The 19,186-nt window shown below is 29.8% G+C and overlaps 2 protein-coding genes across 2 annotated transcripts; both read left to right on the forward strand.

The window, feature by feature from the left end:
- Positions 1 to 3,592: 3,592 nt before the first annotated feature.
- LOC111633339 (glutamate receptor 2-like) lies at positions 3,593 to 12,204 on the forward strand. The gene is made up of 11 exons (XM_023377893.1): positions 3,593 to 3,600; positions 5,854 to 5,981; positions 7,235 to 7,366; positions 7,500 to 7,652; positions 8,646 to 8,924; positions 8,998 to 9,132; positions 10,822 to 11,025; positions 11,116 to 11,469; positions 11,546 to 11,681; positions 11,748 to 11,951; positions 12,086 to 12,204. Exons 3-11 carry the CDS (start codon positions 7,310 to 7,312, stop codon positions 12,202 to 12,204), a joined length of 1,641 nt encoding a protein of 546 aa, XP_023233661.1. The 5' UTR covers positions 3,593 to 3,600; positions 5,854 to 5,981; positions 7,235 to 7,309.
- Positions 12,205 to 17,909: 5,705 nt separating this feature from the next.
- On the forward strand, positions 17,910 to 19,186 carry LOC111633340 (glutamate receptor 3.5-like). The gene is made up of 3 exons (XM_023377894.1): positions 17,910 to 17,985; positions 18,794 to 18,943; positions 19,011 to 19,186. The coding sequence occupies exons 1-3, from the start codon at positions 17,910 to 17,912 to the stop codon at positions 19,184 to 19,186; spliced, it is 402 nt and encodes a 133-aa protein (XP_023233662.1).

A 19,186-nucleotide genomic window follows, 5' to 3' on the forward strand; every position in this document is an offset into this window, starting at 1 on the left:
TCTGTATTAAATGCATATNTTGTCATCTTAAAAATTTATTTACTTGTCAAGTTTGTGTTATTTATTTATAATAATGTGCAATATTAAACTTCTTTGTGTGTTTTAATAAATTAATCGCGAATTTTTGAAAAAAGTAACATAGGAATTACTCGATGTTGATTTAAACTCAAAATTATTTTATAATTTCAATACAAGCGTGTATTCATGAGCGATGGAAGTAGAAAACTAAAAAAAAATTGTAGTTTGTTGTATGACTGTGTACCGTAGGTACATTATTATCAAGAGTGAAATTGTAGTGAATAGGTTAACATTAAACACAAAATTCATTTATTAAAGTAAATTTTTCAAGGCTCATGGAAATAAGTCGTCAGCATCTACACAATATATCGTTGTTTAGCCATTAGTTACTATACACGATATCAGTGCAAGTTTTCATCGTTACATCGAATATAATGTTGAAGTGCTTATAATTAGACGTGAAATTAAATATGAGAAGATTTGGATTGTTACTAATAGTCTCATTCTACTCTGCTGTTGGTAATATACCAAATGAAGTTGCTATTGGTAAGATTAGCAAAGATAAGTTTACTTTTATGTTTTGGATATACTCGAATGCATTAACTTTAGTTGTTTTAATAACAAAACATGTAATCAATGTTAATATTAATTTAATGACTCTGATTCTGACCTTTACTTTAATATTATTTAACTTATTCTTGCATAAACGAGGACAGTTGTAATTTTTATTTAAAACCGTCGTAATTTATATTTCAGCATCCAAGTATTTGAAAACAATATATTACATTTTGGTATTTATAACGATTGCACAATATAAAATTTACAGTTATTACAAAAATAAATTTTGTAAAAATTACAGCGGCGCGTAATAATATAAAATTAATCCGTTTGAAACTATATCTGGTATATTTCCTTTTTTATTTGTTTTTAGTAATCATACAATTTAAACTTGTTTAGTCCATTTTTTGTACTTGACATTATGATTTGAATAATACATTTAAAATACAAAATATAAACAAAATGAACTAAACAAGCCTTAATTGTATCACCACTAAAAACAAATGAAAAAGGTAATGTACCAGATGTTGTTTTAAAACGAATTAATTTCTTACTACGTACCGCTGTAATTTTTTCAAAAGTTATTGGTTTTATATATAGTAATAATAATAATCTATATGAAGAAGAAAATCATATTCCGAAATGGAGTTTAGTTAATTTGTAATATTTTTGTAATAACTGTAAATTTTATATTGTGCAATCGTTATAAATAACAAAATGTAATATACTGTTTTCAAATATTGACTGCTGTGTATGATAAACCTTGAAATATAAATTACAACTGTCTTCGTTTATGCAAGAATAAGTAAAATAATGTTATTAATGAATGACTTAGATAATGTAAAATAAATTATTATAATAGCAATCTACTAATTTCGATTTATCTGTTATAGATTTCCGTTAAATATTTATACTCTTTACTTTTCAGGTGCTATTTTTCCGTCTGATTTTTCTATATTACAAGAAACATTTCGGTTAGCTATAAACAATATAAATTCAGATTCTAATTTATTACCCAATACGATACTCATTCCGATTACAGAGAATGCTTCTACGCAATTAGAAGTTATTAGAGCCGGTAAATTTATATAAATTATATTAAAATTATCTTATTAATAAAATTAAATACCGATATAATTTTTCAGCGTGTAATTTAGTGGATCAGCGAGTGATATCGATAGTTGGACCGCTAACGTCTTTAAATTCTAAAAGTGCTCAAATTGTGTGTGGCCAATTGGGAATACCGCAGATTAGTATCTTGGCCACAGACCCGATGTTATCTTTAATACCGATTTTGAACCAATCGTCGTCTACGCTTTTAAAAATGTCACCTCCAGATACCTTTCAGAATCACGCCTTAATACACATCTTGAAATATTATGGGTGGGATGCTTTCGCCATTTTAACAGAAGATAATGAAGCAGGCGAGTTTTTATTCTTGTTCTGTGCTTAACAATGCCGTAAAGTTTATTAATTATTCTCTATACGAAATTAATTATTAACTAATTTATGGTCTATATGTAATAAAATTTAATTAATTATGTGTTTATATGTAATTTTAGCATTAAAAATTAATAGTTATATTTTATTGTTAAAATAGTTTATATTGTATTATACCCTATAAATAAGTAACACTTGATATGTTTTAGAATAAAAACAAACCTGTAATATTTGTACACTTACTTGTTAGGCACAAAAGCATACATTTCGTACGTAATTTATCTTAATTTAATTTAATTTATACAGTTGAAAAACTGTATAAATTAATATAAAAGGAATTTCTAAAGTATGTTATATATAACATACTTTAGAAATTCCTTTTATATTGTTATAAGTTATATTTTGTAAAATTAATAATCGTTTTTCAACTGTAAAAAATCATTATTCTTCTGTTCTAGGAAATATTTAACATAAAAATACACGTTAATAATGATTAGATTTATCCACTTTTAATAAAAATAAATTAATATCGTATATAAATTATTTGCCATTTTATAATAATTAAAGATATAAAAAGTTTTAAAATAAAATATTATAACAAATATCATAACACTTGGTGAAATTTTTTGATGACGTAATTTTGCCAATTAGCAGAATTTGAACACTTTCAACACTCGAATAATTTAGCGCCAGTTTTGCGGATTACACTACCAATGTTCTTTAGAGCATTATTTAGAAACATTGATATAGCAATCGTGCTTAAAAATAGACTCGAATAAATGTAATTTCTATTACGCGAATCGTTTATGTTCGCGATATTAATTTAAAAATCAGCGAAATAATTTAATATAATAAAGAATTGAAAATCAGTTCAAATAATTCTACAATGTTTTAGTGTTCATCTGATAAAGAAAAACTACGTGTGATGTAATTAATTGTTCAAAAATATCAGAAACATTAATGAATTCTCTGTTGATCAGATACAATCAATAAATTTCGAATTTATATTTATAAATGAGTATCATTATGTTTACATAAAAGTAAATGCGGAATTTGCATTTAATCAATAAACAACGGACCTGAAAAACCATAACCGGAAAAAGAAAAAGAATTATTGATTGCAATTGCGCTTTTGTTCTTCATAGCTGTCCACTTGTACGTTCATTGTCTTATATATATATATATATATATATATATATATATTATATACATATTTACTTTATTCGAATTTATAGAAAATCTTTTGAAGTTTAAGTGTTTGGTTATACTTACTTAAACTTCTTACTGAATATTAGCATTATACAATCCTACAGTGAAATCCATCCCTCATATCTAAAGAGATATTGAGTAACCAGTGTGAAATTATTGATTAGTTCCGTAGTGATAACAATCACTAAAATCACCGCAAAGTCAGACTTTAAAAGACAGATCGTGCTTTTTCTTTATAATAAAGTTATCGCTAGATTTTAAAAATGCTTTTTTTTTTTTTAATAATTGCGTTGTCTATATAATTGGAGATCGATAATCTTCCTAAACAATACATAGGCATATAATTATTTGCGAAACAATATCTGAATTATAAATGTAAATGAATTTTGAATTATAATTTTCTATTAAACTATTTTACAGTGGTACCTCAGGATACGAACGCCCCAGCATACGAAATTTTCAGGATACGACATGAAATTCGAACATATTTTTGCTCCACGATACGAACAAAAACTCACCATACAACATTAGTTCATTAGTTCACTAGTTACATTAGTTCGCACTACANTGATTTTAAATTTAAATTATACGAAATTGAGCAATATGGAAATGAAAATCCCGAAACAAAAGAATGGAACGGATTAGTTAGACAATTAATGGATAAGGTAAAGACGGAATTTTATTGTTCTCTTTATTAATTAATACTTTTGTCGTAGTTTATTCACGAATTAAGATTTATAAAATATTTCGTATGTTTAGAAAATAGATTTGGGCCTAGCTGCCTTGACGATATCTTGGAAAAGACAAGAAGTCATCTCCTTTACAGCTCCTTACTACGATTTAGGTTTTGCTATATTAATGCCAAAATATAATGCAAAAACTAAACAAAATTATTTCGCATTTTTATCACCTTTCGAAACAACAGTGTGGCTTACCATTGCTGTGTCGGTGATTTTTACTTCTCTAGTGCTTGCAATATGTGTAAATTTAACACCAAGTAATTTTAACAACAGTAGAAAGGAGATAAGGAAAACAAATCAAAGCGTTAGAGATTCTTNTAATTTTTTAATCTTTTCTAAGTTATTTTTAAGTTGTTACATTATGTTATGTAAGTTAAGTTTTTTAGTATTATTTTCCTTCTCCCTCTCTTCAGCCACCAGTTTACACCTCCACAGTCGTCTATTTTCAAAAGTAAAAGGCAAATAAAACTACATTATTTTTATCAATTATTATTCTATTATTGTTATTTATACATTTACAACTACAAAACGCATTTTTCAGTGCTTTCCTTACTACAGTTATTATTTTTAAATGTACTACTTAACTTTAATTTGAGTGCGTTTTTCGTGTTGGAACGAATTATTTGGTTTTACATGTAGTCCAATGGGGGAAAATGATTCACCTTACGACATTTTCATGATACGATCTCAGTTTCCGAACGGATTAATTTCGTATCTTGAGGTACCACTGTATTTGAATAATAGTCTGACTATTGCAAAATCATAATGTAATAATTTGATAATTTCAATTATTGATAACCATAGACTAATCAAAATATATGTAAAAACAAGTAAAACGGTTAGGCCATTTTTGGGAAGAGACTCGGAGACCGTTTTGTAAGGAAACTAAAAAAATGAGCACTTTCCAATAAGGCAAAGCCGACACCAGTACTTGTAAATTACCACGGGTTGCGTTGTCACGGGCTACGCGGTACGCGGGATCACTTCGACGCCCACTGCGGATCTCGTTCTCAATCTTCAATCTTCTTTGGTATCGCTGGATTTAAGGGCGATCGTTCAAACTTAGCCGGCTTCGGCCACGATCACGAGGTCGTCAACGAGGCATTTTCGGTGAAATGATTGGGGTCAAGGGGATTCGAATGAGGTGTCAACAACACACAAGAAAATCGAAACGACGAGAGTAAGAGAATACACACGTAACGTTTGTCAAAATTCGATTTCGCAACGTTCGCATTTCGAACTTCCCAACGAGCAACGCATATGGAAATCTCTCACTCGCGCCTGTTTGTAGAAACAGAGTCGCCATTTTGTATTTTATTTTGAGCCGGTTCTCGGTCCCCTGACTACCTTTGCTTTTTTATATGCGCATGATTTGAGCACCAAACACTCTTTGCCATATTGAAACTCCAGACACGTACTGTACTCCTTCATACCTCTAAAGTGTCCAGCCGTTGACAGCAGCGCGATTTTATAGACAAGACATTGTCTCATCAAAAAGAGTAAAATGTGAAATTATATGAATTTATATGATTGATATTTTATCGTCACATATCTATTTTATTAAAATTTTGCAGAATTAAAAAAATGAAAACTGTTAAACTGTTTAACTTTTATATCTTTGCAAAAGATGTAAACATATCATTATAAACAATTATTTGATATAATTAATTATATAAAATTTATGGCAAATGTTTATATAATTTTATTCTCAACTCCATCTTATAATGTTCTTTGTCTTCTAAGTTTTAAATTAAAAGAATTGCAAAAACTATATTCATTTAATATATTTATTAATCAATCTAATTTTTACAGCAATTGTTAAAATTAATCATTAAAATATTTAGAATTCTTAAGGTAATAAATGAATTGCTTAAATTTATTTATTCAGCTATTCATGCCACAACGGAACTTCAAAGGCTAGCTACGAAATACGAAATTACACTGCTTTCTATTCAGAGATTTCCTTTGTCTGACTCAAAATCTCTCGATGTAACACCACAATTAAACGCCATTAAGGTAAAATAATTAAATCTAGTATTTATAAATTTTAGAGCTTTAATATCTGACATACAATTGTAATAATAGAATTATAAATTAATCCAGTGGTTTTCACCCGGGAGTGGCAAAATATAGTGCTGAGCAGCGCCATAACACTTACTTTATTACTAAAAGTATGAAAAGTGCGAGAACCTGGGAATTTGGAATAGTTTAATTAAATCTTAAAAAAAATTATAAAGTTTTGTAAAAAATTAAAAGAATTTTACAAATTGAAAGAAAGACAAAATTTTATCTATTTTCAACATCTCTCCTTTGTTTCCTGTGATTCAGAAAATGTTGAATATTTTTGCTAAATTGAATATTCAACAAAAAATGACCGAATTGGGAACAAATTCGATTAGTCTCCATTTTCTTATAAAAAGTAGAAGTCGCCATCCATCCTTGCTTTTAGTCATGCTACAATCGTACTACAAGCCATCTAGCGTTTGTCCTGGGTCAGAAATACCTTCTGGCCCAGGACAAATGCAAGGTGGACCCTCAAGTAGTTCCCTCCTTTGGTGCCTCCATCCTAATAATATAAAAGGTCTACATTTACTAAACGAAAGGTTCTAACGACGTTCCCAGGTAGTTCATTTGGTGATAGTACCCTGAAATATTTAGACAGTAGTTAGCTTCATTATATTTCAGTCTTTGTTTAGCTTGATATAATATTGTACGCAATTTATATACTGTATATTACGTATATGTATATTTTGTAGGTCAATCCATATTTGATATTAATAAATATAGTTAGTTTATTCATTACATTTGGTCGACTTCCATTCTCCGAATCTACACCACCCCTCCTTCACTCCACGTTATCACTCAATCCCTCTCATTCGAATTATATAAAAATAAGATAAATGATTCAATGGTTCTTTTATCTCGAGTTACGACGCGATCGTTCTTTTATCCTAACTGTTATCAAGAACCCTCGACAATAGGAAGATCCCGATGATCTTCCTCTTCTGTAAGATTTTAGCCATCCACCGACAAAGTGAGCGAGGTCTGGCAGACCCCGATTATCGCAAAAGCATAAGAATTCTCCATCTCTAAATAAGTATGGTGCCGCAAGAAATAAATTACAAAGTTGAGGGCGCCACTATTAGAAAAACTTAAAAAACACTGGATTAATCTAATATAATTGATTACATTCATTTCAAAACACAGTGTAAATTAAAATTTTTATCAAAATTTACCGCGAGTTCTGATAACACTTTTATTCTAATAAGGAAAAGGACGTGAGAATAATAATTCTTTATTGTGATATAACGATAAGTAAAACTGTTATAAAGCAAGCTGAACGCATGAACATGTTTCGTTCTGGATGGACCTGGCTCGTCATGGATAGCATTACATCGTTCGTAAGTCTAAATCTTTTAATTCTGTAACCTACATAACAGTGCAGAAAGACTTTAAGTCACATATTATTCTATATTATTACATTAAAGTTTAATAAAATATCTCTCCTAATTAGCAATTATTCTTTGTTTGCAGAGTCTTAAATACTTATCGGACGATGACGGATATATACCATCTTCTTTAGTCGGATTAATAGGAACAGCATTTGTAGTTCCTGATACCATTTTGTATTTAAAATTAATGAATCAATTAAAAGCGAATAATTTGGAAAATCATATAGAAAATCAGGTAAACTACTATATCGCGCGACTTTGTTGTATGGAAATAGAATTGAAGCGGAGCTAGAGAGAGAAAAGCAATCCCTGCATAGATGAGATCCTTTTACTTGACGGTACGGACAAGTGAACTTTGCACTTGCCGCCAAAAAATAGGTTTTTTTAAACTCTTTCGCCCTGTGAGTACTAAGAGGGCTCTTATAGTAGGCCCATTATGGGTTCGGCCAGGCCCACAATGGGGCGACCGAATGGTAAGGGACGGGGCCCAACATATCCGAACGGATCACCCAACCGAAAAATTCCTGGGGATTCCTCGACCCGTCCGGATTCGATCCCACAAAACAGGCTATTCTTGCATTATAGACACGATTCTTTCACTTGCCTACACGCTGAGGCGATACAAGAAGAAATCAATTACCATTTGTTCTTGTGTTTTGTTCGTTTTTCGCACCTATTTTCCGTTAGGCATACAAACAGATGTTTTTGTTTTTTACACTAGGTCTAAATTTCGTTAGATGCGCTCAGTCGAATCTGAGATCATGGACATTCTCACTTTAATACTGTTGTATATCCAAAACGAAGTCATTGGCTCCTATTTTTTTTACATTTAATTAAATAAACCCACATTGCATTTTTAGATTCATCGTTGCAATTAGTGAAAAATGGTACCGACAATTCTATGTGCTCACAGAATGCAGGCAAGCGACCATCAAACATTGCACTACAAAGTGACGCGATTCGTGCGATATCGCTTAGTGGTGTTTGTGCTATGACCTTATATCTCGAAAATGAAGTTATAGACATCATTTTTTACTACAGTTTTGGACACCTCATCAGGATTAGTGAAAAGAATGCAAAATTTAATCGAAATCAGATTTTGAGAACGAACACAATTCTGTAAGCCACATAGAAAAGGCTTCGCTGACTCTCCGCCTCAATATATCATTGAAATTATTTTACTCATTTAAATTTTCATATCTATGAATTAATGAAAATCACTTTTCAGCAAGCTATCACTCGTGTGTATGATGCAGTGTTAGCAATTGCCAACGGACTTCACAGAATTCTTTACGAAGAGAAAGTATCTTTCGAACTTCCTACTTTCCAAAAAGGAAGTTGCGCAGATTCTGTCAATGACTGGAAATGGGGTAGAAATTTGTTGGAAAGTATTCTTAATTTGAATAACGTTAATGGAAGTTTAGGGCCTATAAAGTTCACGAAATTTGGTTACCATCATCTCACCAGTTTTGACATCGAAAACCTTCAAACGAGAGGTTTCGTTAAAGTAAGCTATTTCTAATTTTCAAGTTCATTTAATATTCTAAAATGGTAACTAATATTTTAACTGATATATTTAGGTAGGAAAATGGTTAGGAAACGAAAAACACTTGACAATTAATTCAGAAATCATATTTCCTGGGCAAACTGTGAAACCTCCTGATGACTCTCATCACAGTCTTCACGGAAAAACTCTTAATATTGGAATAGTTATAGTAAGATTAATAAAATTAATATCATCATCATAATTATATTGTCTTATTTTATAATAAATATGTTAGGCTAAAAGATCGAGAATGCTAATTGAGCGAAACAATCGTTCAGAACACGTTCTTTCTCCTCAGATCCAGCCACAACGTGAATTTCGTGTCGTGGCAGTTTCAAAAATGCACACAAGCCTTTTGCCACATTCTATAAAACAACAAAGCGAAACTCGTATTGAAATCGTTTAATAATCAATCAAAAGAAGATCTGCAATGTGAAAATGACACAACTCGTATTTGATGCTTATGAATGCAGCAACGATGCAATGTAATAAAAAATATCTATGCCAAAATAAGTAATAAATTTCTTCGTTATTTAGAATCAAATCAACTTTTAATCTATATTGAGAAATTATAACGAAAATAAAAAGTTACCCTAATTAATCATTTTTAATTAAGCCAGGGATGTCCAACCTTTTAGTTTCTTTGGGCCGCATTGGAAGAAGTCAAGGAGTTTTGGGCCACAAGTATATATTACATATACTTGTGGCCCAATATACAAGTATACTAAAGGATTAACACATCTAGGTTATAATAATAAGTATTAAATCTTTATCACGAAAAAGAATATTTTAAAAAATTACTTCTACAGACACTTTCAATTTTACTTAGAAATAGACAAATTCATTTACTATAAAAAAGACAAACGAAAATTTATTTNAGTATTTGAAAATATTTCCTTTCCACTGAAAAGTAAAAGATGAATAAAGGTTTACGACTTTGTGAAACTTCTATTTTGAGTTTATGCCGTTGAAATAAATATATAATAAAAAAATTAAAACATTTGTCAGTTTTGTTTACACGTTTATTGGGCCGCATTGGAACTTGCCTTGGGCCGCATGCGGCCCGCGGGCCGCGGGTTGGACACCCCTGAATTAAGCCTTAAATTTTTAAAGTAAATCTTCTATTTATCATTGCTTTTTACTATTTAATATAAAAATTTGTTTGGAGTTCGTCTTTTTGTAAAAATGCCATTATTGAAAACAAATTTCCATTCAATTAACAAAGCGACTTACAAATAAATTTCTGATTTGTCTTAAATGTATAAAACAGTTTTTAGGTATCTATGATTTTAATGTATTGTACAGTACGTAGGTATTGAGGATTCATAAAGAAGACAATTAACAGAAAACTGTAATGTTCACTGTGAATTTTAAAAGAAAGAAGTATATTTATTATACTGTACCATGGTTCTTTTAATTACATAATGTTTTCTGACAGCAATTTTAAGTGGTGAGTAGTGATGAGTAGCCTATTTTTCTAATAATGAACAATGATCAGATATTAGTCCTTTAAAGAAAATTGTACATAAACTATTTAGTAAATATATCTGCTTAAAACTTTGTCATTTATTTTGTATGATAATGCGATGTGTATTTTTACATTGCCAGAATGTGTTTTGGTTCATCATTAAAAGAATTTAAACAAGAATTTCACTTGTGTTTTATTAAATATGCCAAACGCATTTTTCAAATTGCAAATAAACGAAATTCGCGTTGTGGCGTAATCTGAAAAGTCAGAACGCTTTGTGGTCGAGTTTTTCGTTCAATTAGCATTTTCAGTCATTTGCCTAAAAATTACACGTAATAAGTAACAGAATATTTAATTATTAGTTTATTTAAATACAGAATTTCTTTCTAGGATGAGCCCTTTATAATGAAAATCCCTTATTATAAAGAAGGAGATCCTATACATTCTAAATACGAAGGATTACTTATAGACCTTCTTTTGAAATTACAAGAAATGCTTAACTTTAAATTTAAATTTCACGAAATAAAGGAATATGGAATTGAAAATCCCAAAACAAAAGAATGGAACGGATTAGTTAGACAATTAATGGATAAGGTACAGATAGAAAATTGTTCTCTGTTAATTAATACTTTTGTCGTAGTCTTATTCACGAATTAAGATTTATAAAATATTTCGTATGTTTAGAAAATAGATTTGGGCCTAGCTGCCTTCACGGTATCTTGGAAAAGACAAGAAGTTATCACCTTTACAGCTCCTTACTACGATTTAGGTTTGGCTATATTAATGCCAAAATATAATGCAAAAACTAAACAAAATTATTTTGCATTTTTATCACCTTTCGAAACAACAGTGTGGCTTACCATTGCTGTGTCGGTGATTTTTACTTCTCTAGTGCTTGCAATATGTGTAAATTTAACACCAAGTAATTTTAACAATAGAAGAAAGGAGATAAGGAAAACAAGTCAAAGCGTTAGAGATTCTTCTTGGATCACTTTTCCACAAGCACTTTGGTGGAGCTTCTCGTCGCTTGTAGCCCCGGTAGGTGACCAATTATTTGTTGTTAACGACTTTATTTGTATAATGAAAAATTTAATTAATTGATATGTGTATTTAGGGAACAGAATTTGAACAACAAAAGAATCTTCCGGCAAGAATTGTAATGGTGACATGGTGGCTAACTACGGTTATTCTTATTGCAGCATATACAGCAAAATTGGCAGCATTTATGACAGTCCAGAATATGAAACAAGGTAATAAAATTATTCAAGTAAATACTTTACAGTATTTAAAAAGATATTCGTTTATTTTACTTTTAGAAATTAATTCTCTGGAAGATTTGGTGAAATTGAGTTCAATTTCATTTGGAAGTCTGAATGATTCTTATGTTGAGAACTTCTTCGCCAACAGTCACTGCGAAACGCATAAAATAGCTTACAAACTGATGAAAAATTATAATACATTCATAAACGATACTTTCGAAGGCGTAGAGAGAGTTAGAGCATCGTATTATTTGCCAGAGGGTACTATATAGGTCTAACAATGTTGTTAATTAAAAATGATGCATGAGTTGCCTAATAGCATAAATTTAATCAAACAATAAAGAAGTCTTGTTACTGCAATAAAAAATAATTGAACTGTCTTTATAATATTTCAGGCCACAAGGATCGTTTTGCTCTTATTTCTGATTCACCACTTGTGGATTACGCTTCTATGCAGAGGCCATGCAATGTCGAACGAGTTGGAAGACTTTTTGGATTAGTAAATTATTTTTAACATTAATAATATCCAACATTTTAACACAAGACGATGCAAACTCTTTTATTCTTGTTATTATTAAGAAATCAAATAAAGTACCGATATGGCTGAATGTTTTTTTTTTTTTAAATCTTAATCAAATACCTATATTAATCATTTCTATTAATATGTGTTGTATCTTCTGCTTATGATTCTTTTTTATTTAACAGCAAAATTACGGTCTTGGTTTGCCCAAAGGTTCTCCGTTTGAGAAACAATTCACATCATCTATTTTAAAGCTAAGAGAAGAAGGATATATGGATTTTTTGAATAAACGATGGTTTATCAATAATTGTCCAGGTAATACATAAAATTATCTCTAAAAGGTGTCCAAGGTTTCTAAAATTTAACGTTTTTAAAATTTCAGATAACAGAATAGGAAGCGAAGAACATCAAATGGATATTAACAATTTAGCTGGAGTTTTTCTGTGTTATTTGGGAGGGCTTTTTGTTGCACTCTTGTACGTAACTATCCTGTGGATAAAAGAAAAGACCAAGAGCAAGAAGAAAANTTTTAATTTTGAAGTTGTTCTTTCATATTCTTTGTAGACAACATGGGCAATCATAATAATATCTTTTTCATTAAAATGTTTTAAACAGATCATAGGAGTTTATAGTTTATATTAATATAGAATATTTTTGACATTGACTTTTCATAGGTTCAGATTAGATGATGAGTAAGTTGGAAGTGGCTTTCAGAATTTTAATTACATCAGCAACCTGCTACGCTGTCCAAATGGCATGCAGTAGTGCAGTGACATTATTTTGGAAAAAGTAAATTAATAAATGCAGGTGTTTTTACTTATATAACCATTCTGAATAGGTCAACGACAAGCATTAATTGTAATATAGAATATTAAATTTCTGATATAAAAATTATATTCAATAGTAGATTTGTAAAAAAGAAACAAGAACGTGAAAACTGTTACATATGGCTAGAAAGTAAAGGACTGGCTGGAAGACCACATAAAGGGCTGGCTAACCTTAGGTAGAAAAGAGAAAATTTTAGTTATGTCGTATCATTTTTTAAAATATATAATTTTAAACATTCTGATAAAAATACATTTATTACAAATGAATGTCATAATGTGAGAACTCAATAAACTTTATATTAAATAAGTTAATTTTTTGGACACAGACTGTCCAAAAAATCAGTAAGCACCATTTATTCGCTTCAAGTGTTCCAGAACATAAACGTTTGGCGATTTCACCTTATATTTTAGGCTGCTTGACCGTCAATTTTAAAGCATTCCTTTAAAAAGCACAGAAAAATATCCAATTAAAATTATAAATTATAAACTTATAAAAAAATTATTAGATTATTTCGTACTTTTAAACTTTTATCACATCATATTATAGAATTTGATTTATATAACTACAAAGGTTATCTTACGTGAAAGTTCATTGCACCAAGTGAACAATTTAAAAATTCTGTAAATTGTGTACAGTAGAGGAATAAATAGCGTTAAAAATGTCTTAGATTGGTCACTCGGTGTGATAAACCCATACCGAAGATAAACTTTGGAGTTACTACATATTTTATACTACAATATAACAAACGTTAAAACGAAAACCATAACAAGGGTTATTTCATCCTACCATTGTCACGTTCATAGAAAAGTTATTGGGCTGCAACATTGTAGACCTATAAATTCTGACTCTTGTCACCTGTCTGATAGTCAGTATGTCCTTCCTAAATCTCGAAAAAGGGATTAGCTATATGAAGGTTAAAATCGAATATGGAAACCAAATAGGTAGAAGACCCAGATTAACTATATAGGAAAATCCAGTTTGAAACGGAAGTAACGTTATTTTGATTCAAATGACAGTCGACCCCCCCTAAAGGACTATATATAATTTTGTTTTATATGAATTCCATGTTGTACGAGTCACTTAGATTTTATAAATACGTATGCCGGGCTGTGAACGGCTTACGCATTTATAAAATCTAAGTGACTCGTACAACATGGAATTCATATAAAACAAAATTATATATAGTCCTTTAGGGGGGTCGACTGTCATTTGAATCAAAATAACGTTACTTCCGTTTCAAACTGGATTTTCCTATATAGTTAATCTGGGTCTTCTACCTATTTGGTTTCCATATTCGATTTTAACCTTCATATAGCTAATCCCTTTTTCGAGATTTAGGAAGGACATACTGACTATCAGACAGGTGACAAGAGTCAGAATTTATAGGTCTACAATGTTGCAGCCCAATAACTTTTCTATGAACGTGACAATGGTAGGATGAAATAACCCTTGTTATGGTTTTCGTTTTAACGTTTGTTATATTGTAGTATAAAATATGTAGTAACTCCAAAGTTTATCTTCGGTATGGGTTTATCACACCGAGTGACCAATCTAAGACATTTTTAACGCTATTTATTCCTCTACTGTACACAATTTACAGAATTTTTAAATTGTTCACTTGGTGCAATGAACTTTCACGTAAGATAACCTTTGTAGTTATATAAATCAAATTCTATAATATGATGTGATAAAAGTTTAAAAGTACGAAATAATCTAATAATTTTTTTATAAGTTTATAATTTATAATTTTAATTGGATATTTTTCTGTGCTTTTTAAAGGAATGCTTTAAAATTGACGGTCAAGCAGCCTAAAATATAAGGTGAAATCGCCAAACGTTTATGTTCTGGAACACTTGAAGCGAATAAATGGTGCTTACTGATTTTTTGGACAGTCTGTGTCCAAAAAATTAACTTATTTAATATAAAGTTTATTGAGTTCTCACATTATGACATTCATTTGTAATAAATGTATTTTTATCAGAATGTTTAAAATTATATATTTTAAAAAATGATACGACATAACTAAAATTTTCTCTTTTCTACCTAAGGTTAGCCAGCCCTTTATGTGGTCTTCCAGCCAGTCCTTTACTTTCTAGCCTATATGTGACAGTTTTCACGTTCTTGTTTTTTTTTTTTTTTTTAGAAATCTACTATTGAATATCAATTTTATATCAGAAATTTAATATTCTATATTACATTTAATGCTTGTCGTTGACCTATTCAGAATGGTTATATAGGCCTAAGTAAAAACACCTGCATTTATTAATTTACTTTTTCCGAAATAATGTCACTGCACTACTGCATGCCATTTGGACAGCGTAGCATGCTGCTGATGTAATTAAAATTCTGAAAACCACTTCCAACATACTCATCATCTAATCTGAACCTATGAAAAGTCAATGTCAAAAATATTCTATATTAATATAAACTATAAACTCCTATGATCTGTTTAAAACATTTTAATGAAAAAGATATTATTATGATTGCCCATGTTGTCTACAAAGAATATGAAAGAACAACTTCAAAATTAAAATATGGAGAAAGTTCTAGGATCTCTTCTTCAATGCTATTATCTTCATATTTAAGTCCCAATTATATTAATAGTACTCCCAAAAGACAGGGTAATGTTGAGAATGAAAGCATGCAAACAATCATTCAAGTTTTATTGATCATAATAAATATACAGAAAATATATAAAAGATATTGTTTTATGGTAATAAATGTGTGCCATATGTAATAATGAAATTATTGAACATATTAATAATGCAAAAATAAATAAATAAATATCATATTAATGAAAAATATCTGTATTTGCAAAATAATTCATACGTTTCTCTATGAAAAACCCTTGCCAACACTATAAAATATGTTTGTTAACCAGTACATTTTTTTTAAATTGTATAAAATTAAAATTATAAAAACGAAAATTCTTAGAGATAAATTTGGTATATTACCAACAGCAGAGCAGAATAAGACTAGTAGTAACAATCTAAATGTTCTCATATTTAATTAATTTCGCATCTAATTATAAGCACGTCTACGTTTTATTCCATTTAATGGTATAAAGCAGCGATTCTCAACCCGGGGTACGAGTAACCCTGGGGTACGCGATAGGTTATTTACGGGTACAGAAAAGAAGTTAGTTATTATGGCAGAAAAAATAATATATTATGAATCACAAATTAATTGTATTAAAAAGTTATTACGTAAAAAATGTTCCTTGCAATAACCACAAAATTTATTACACATTTCAAAATGTAAAAATAGAAATAAAAACTTATGCTGCCAGTTGTACAATGGAACAGGTCAATAAATGTTATACAGTCGGTAAATCGTAGTGGGGATACCACATTATGCGTGATTAGTGATTATGCAACGGACTTTTGATGGTGGGGTGTGTTACCGTTATTATTATTATCTCTCAACAATATCCCCACGTGCTGTTTGAAAAAAGTATTTTTTTTTTGTTTATGAAAAGTATTTTTTATTGTTAGCAAGAAAAAGGACATAGCTAGTTTCTCCAGATTTTCTCTACAAGCAGTAATTTTTTCATTATTCATTCACTATTTTTATTAATTTTTTTATTGACACGACTATGTCTTGTTTATAAAATCGTACTGCCTGCTGTGTTACCAGCTTAGAGGTATGAAGGAGTACAGTACATGTCAGAAGTTGCAATTTGTGTCAGAGTATTAGGTGCCAAAATCATACGCGCATAAAAAAAACCAGACTTGTAGGACCTCGGGAAACCGAGAACCGAGTCGAAATAAAATTCAAAATGGCGACACTCTCTACAAACAGACAGTGCGAGATTTGCGCATGCTTTGCTGGTTGGGAACTTGGAAATGCCACAGGGGGATACACTAATGAAAAAAGGTTGGGAACCGCTAGTATAAAGCTTGCACAGAAATCGTGCATAGTAACCAAATACTAAACATCGATTTATTTTTTAGCTGGTGACAATTTATTTTCGTTAGTCTTGAAAAATTTATTCTTATAAATCAATCTTGTTTATCATTAACCTTTTCACGATAATTTCACTCTTGATTATAATGTACAGTACACGGTCATATAATTCTACTTTTAAATTGTCCTCGACCAAGACGTATGACTTCGCCGAGGACGATTTAAAAGTAGGAACTGTGCCGGAATCGAGCAATAGTCGAAGGGCAAAACTTAGTCTATACTGCACTCCGTCCACCCGAAGATTCACGATAGCATTACCTTTTCTTCTACTGGGTCCAACATCTGCCATAAATAAACTAAATAAATTTAATATTTTAGAGTTCAAGAAGTTTATTGATAAACCGGAAGTATAAATAATTTCAAATATAAAAGTGATCGCTTTTCGAATTGTTTTCTTGTCATCTTAATAATTTATTTACTTGACAAGTTTGTATTATTTATATATAATAATGCGCAATATTAAACTTCATTGTGTGATTTAATAAATTAATCGTAAACTTATTTCAAAAAGTAACATAAAAATTACTGGATATTAATTTAATTTTTCATTACTTATTCTGTGACGAAACTGAATTTTACTCTTTTAAATTGAGATACTTAAATAAGGGGGCGGCGAAATTTTCCTCCGCCCCGGGCGGCTAACACCCACTCTACGCCACTGATGAAGTTTGTTTATGATTGTGTACTGCATATTATCAAAATCGAAATTGTCGTGAAAAGTTTAACAAAACACAAGATTGATTTATAATAATTTTTTTAAGACTAACGAAAATAAATTGTCAGCAGGTAAACAATAAATCGATGTTCAGTACTTCGTTACTATGTACGATTTTTAGTCAAGTTTTATACCATTAAATAGAATAGAACGTAGACATGCTTATAATTAGATGCGGAATTAATTAAAAATGAGAAGATTTGGATTGTTAGTAATAGTCTCATTCTACTCTGCTGTTGGTAATATACCAAATGAAGTTGCTATTGGTAAGATTAACAAAGATAAGTTTATTTTTATGTTTTGGATATACTCGAATGCATTAACTTTAGTTGTTTTAATAACAAAACATGTAATCAATGTTACTATTAATTTAATGAGTCTGCTTCTTACCTTTACTTTAATATTATTTAACTTATTCTTGCATAAACGAAGACCGTTGTAAGTTATATTTCAGCAAGCAAGTGTTTGAAAACAATATATTACCTTTTGGTAAAACTATATCTGGTATATTCATTTGTTTTTAGTATTCATACAATTTAAACTTGTTTAGTCCATTTTTGTACTTGACATTATGATTTGAACAATACATTTAAAATACAGAATATAAAAATAAACTAAACAAGCCTTAATCGTATCACCGCTAAAAACAAATGAAAAAGATGTACCAAATGTAGTTTTAAAACGAATTAATTTTCTTACTACGTACCGCTGTAATTTTTTCAAAAGTTATTGATTTTATGTATAATAATAATAATCTATATGAAGAAGAAAATCATGTTCCGAAACGGAGTTTAGTTAATTTGTAATATTTTTGTAATAACTGTAAATTTTATATTGTGGAATTGTTATAAATACCAAAACGTAATATATTGTTTTCAAACACTTGACTGCTGTGTATGATAGGCCTTGAAATATAAATTGCAACTGTCTTCGTTTATGCAAGAATAAGTAAAATAATGTTATTAATGAATGACTTAGATAATGTAATACAAATTATTATAATAGCAATCTACTAATTTCTATTTATCCTGTTATACATTTCCGTTAAATATTTATACTGTATTTACTTTGCAGGTGCTATTTTTCCGTCTGATTTTTATATATTAGAAGAAACATTTCGGTTAGCTATAAACAATATAAATTCAGATTCGAGTTTATTACCCAATACGAAACTCATTCCGATTACAGAGAATGCTTCTACCCAATTAGAAGTTATTAGAGCGGGTAAATTTATATAAATTATATTAAAATTACTTTATTAATAAAATTAATTACCGATATAATTTTTCAGCGTGTAATTTAGTGGATCAGCGAGTGATATCGATAGTCGGACCGCTAACGTCTTTAAATTCTAAAAGTGCCCAAATTGTGTGTGGCCAATTGGAAATACCGCAGATTAGTATCTTGGCCACAGACCCGATGTTATCTTTAATACCGATTTTGAACCAATCGTCGTACCAACGATAA

Source organism: Centruroides sculpturatus, unplaced genomic scaffold (assembly GCF_000671375.1).
Source record: "Centruroides sculpturatus isolate CEXI.00-Female unplaced genomic scaffold, Cexi_2.0 scaffold628, whole genome shotgun sequence".
Lineage (NCBI taxonomy): Eukaryota > Metazoa > Arthropoda > Arachnida > Scorpiones > Buthidae > Centruroides > Centruroides sculpturatus.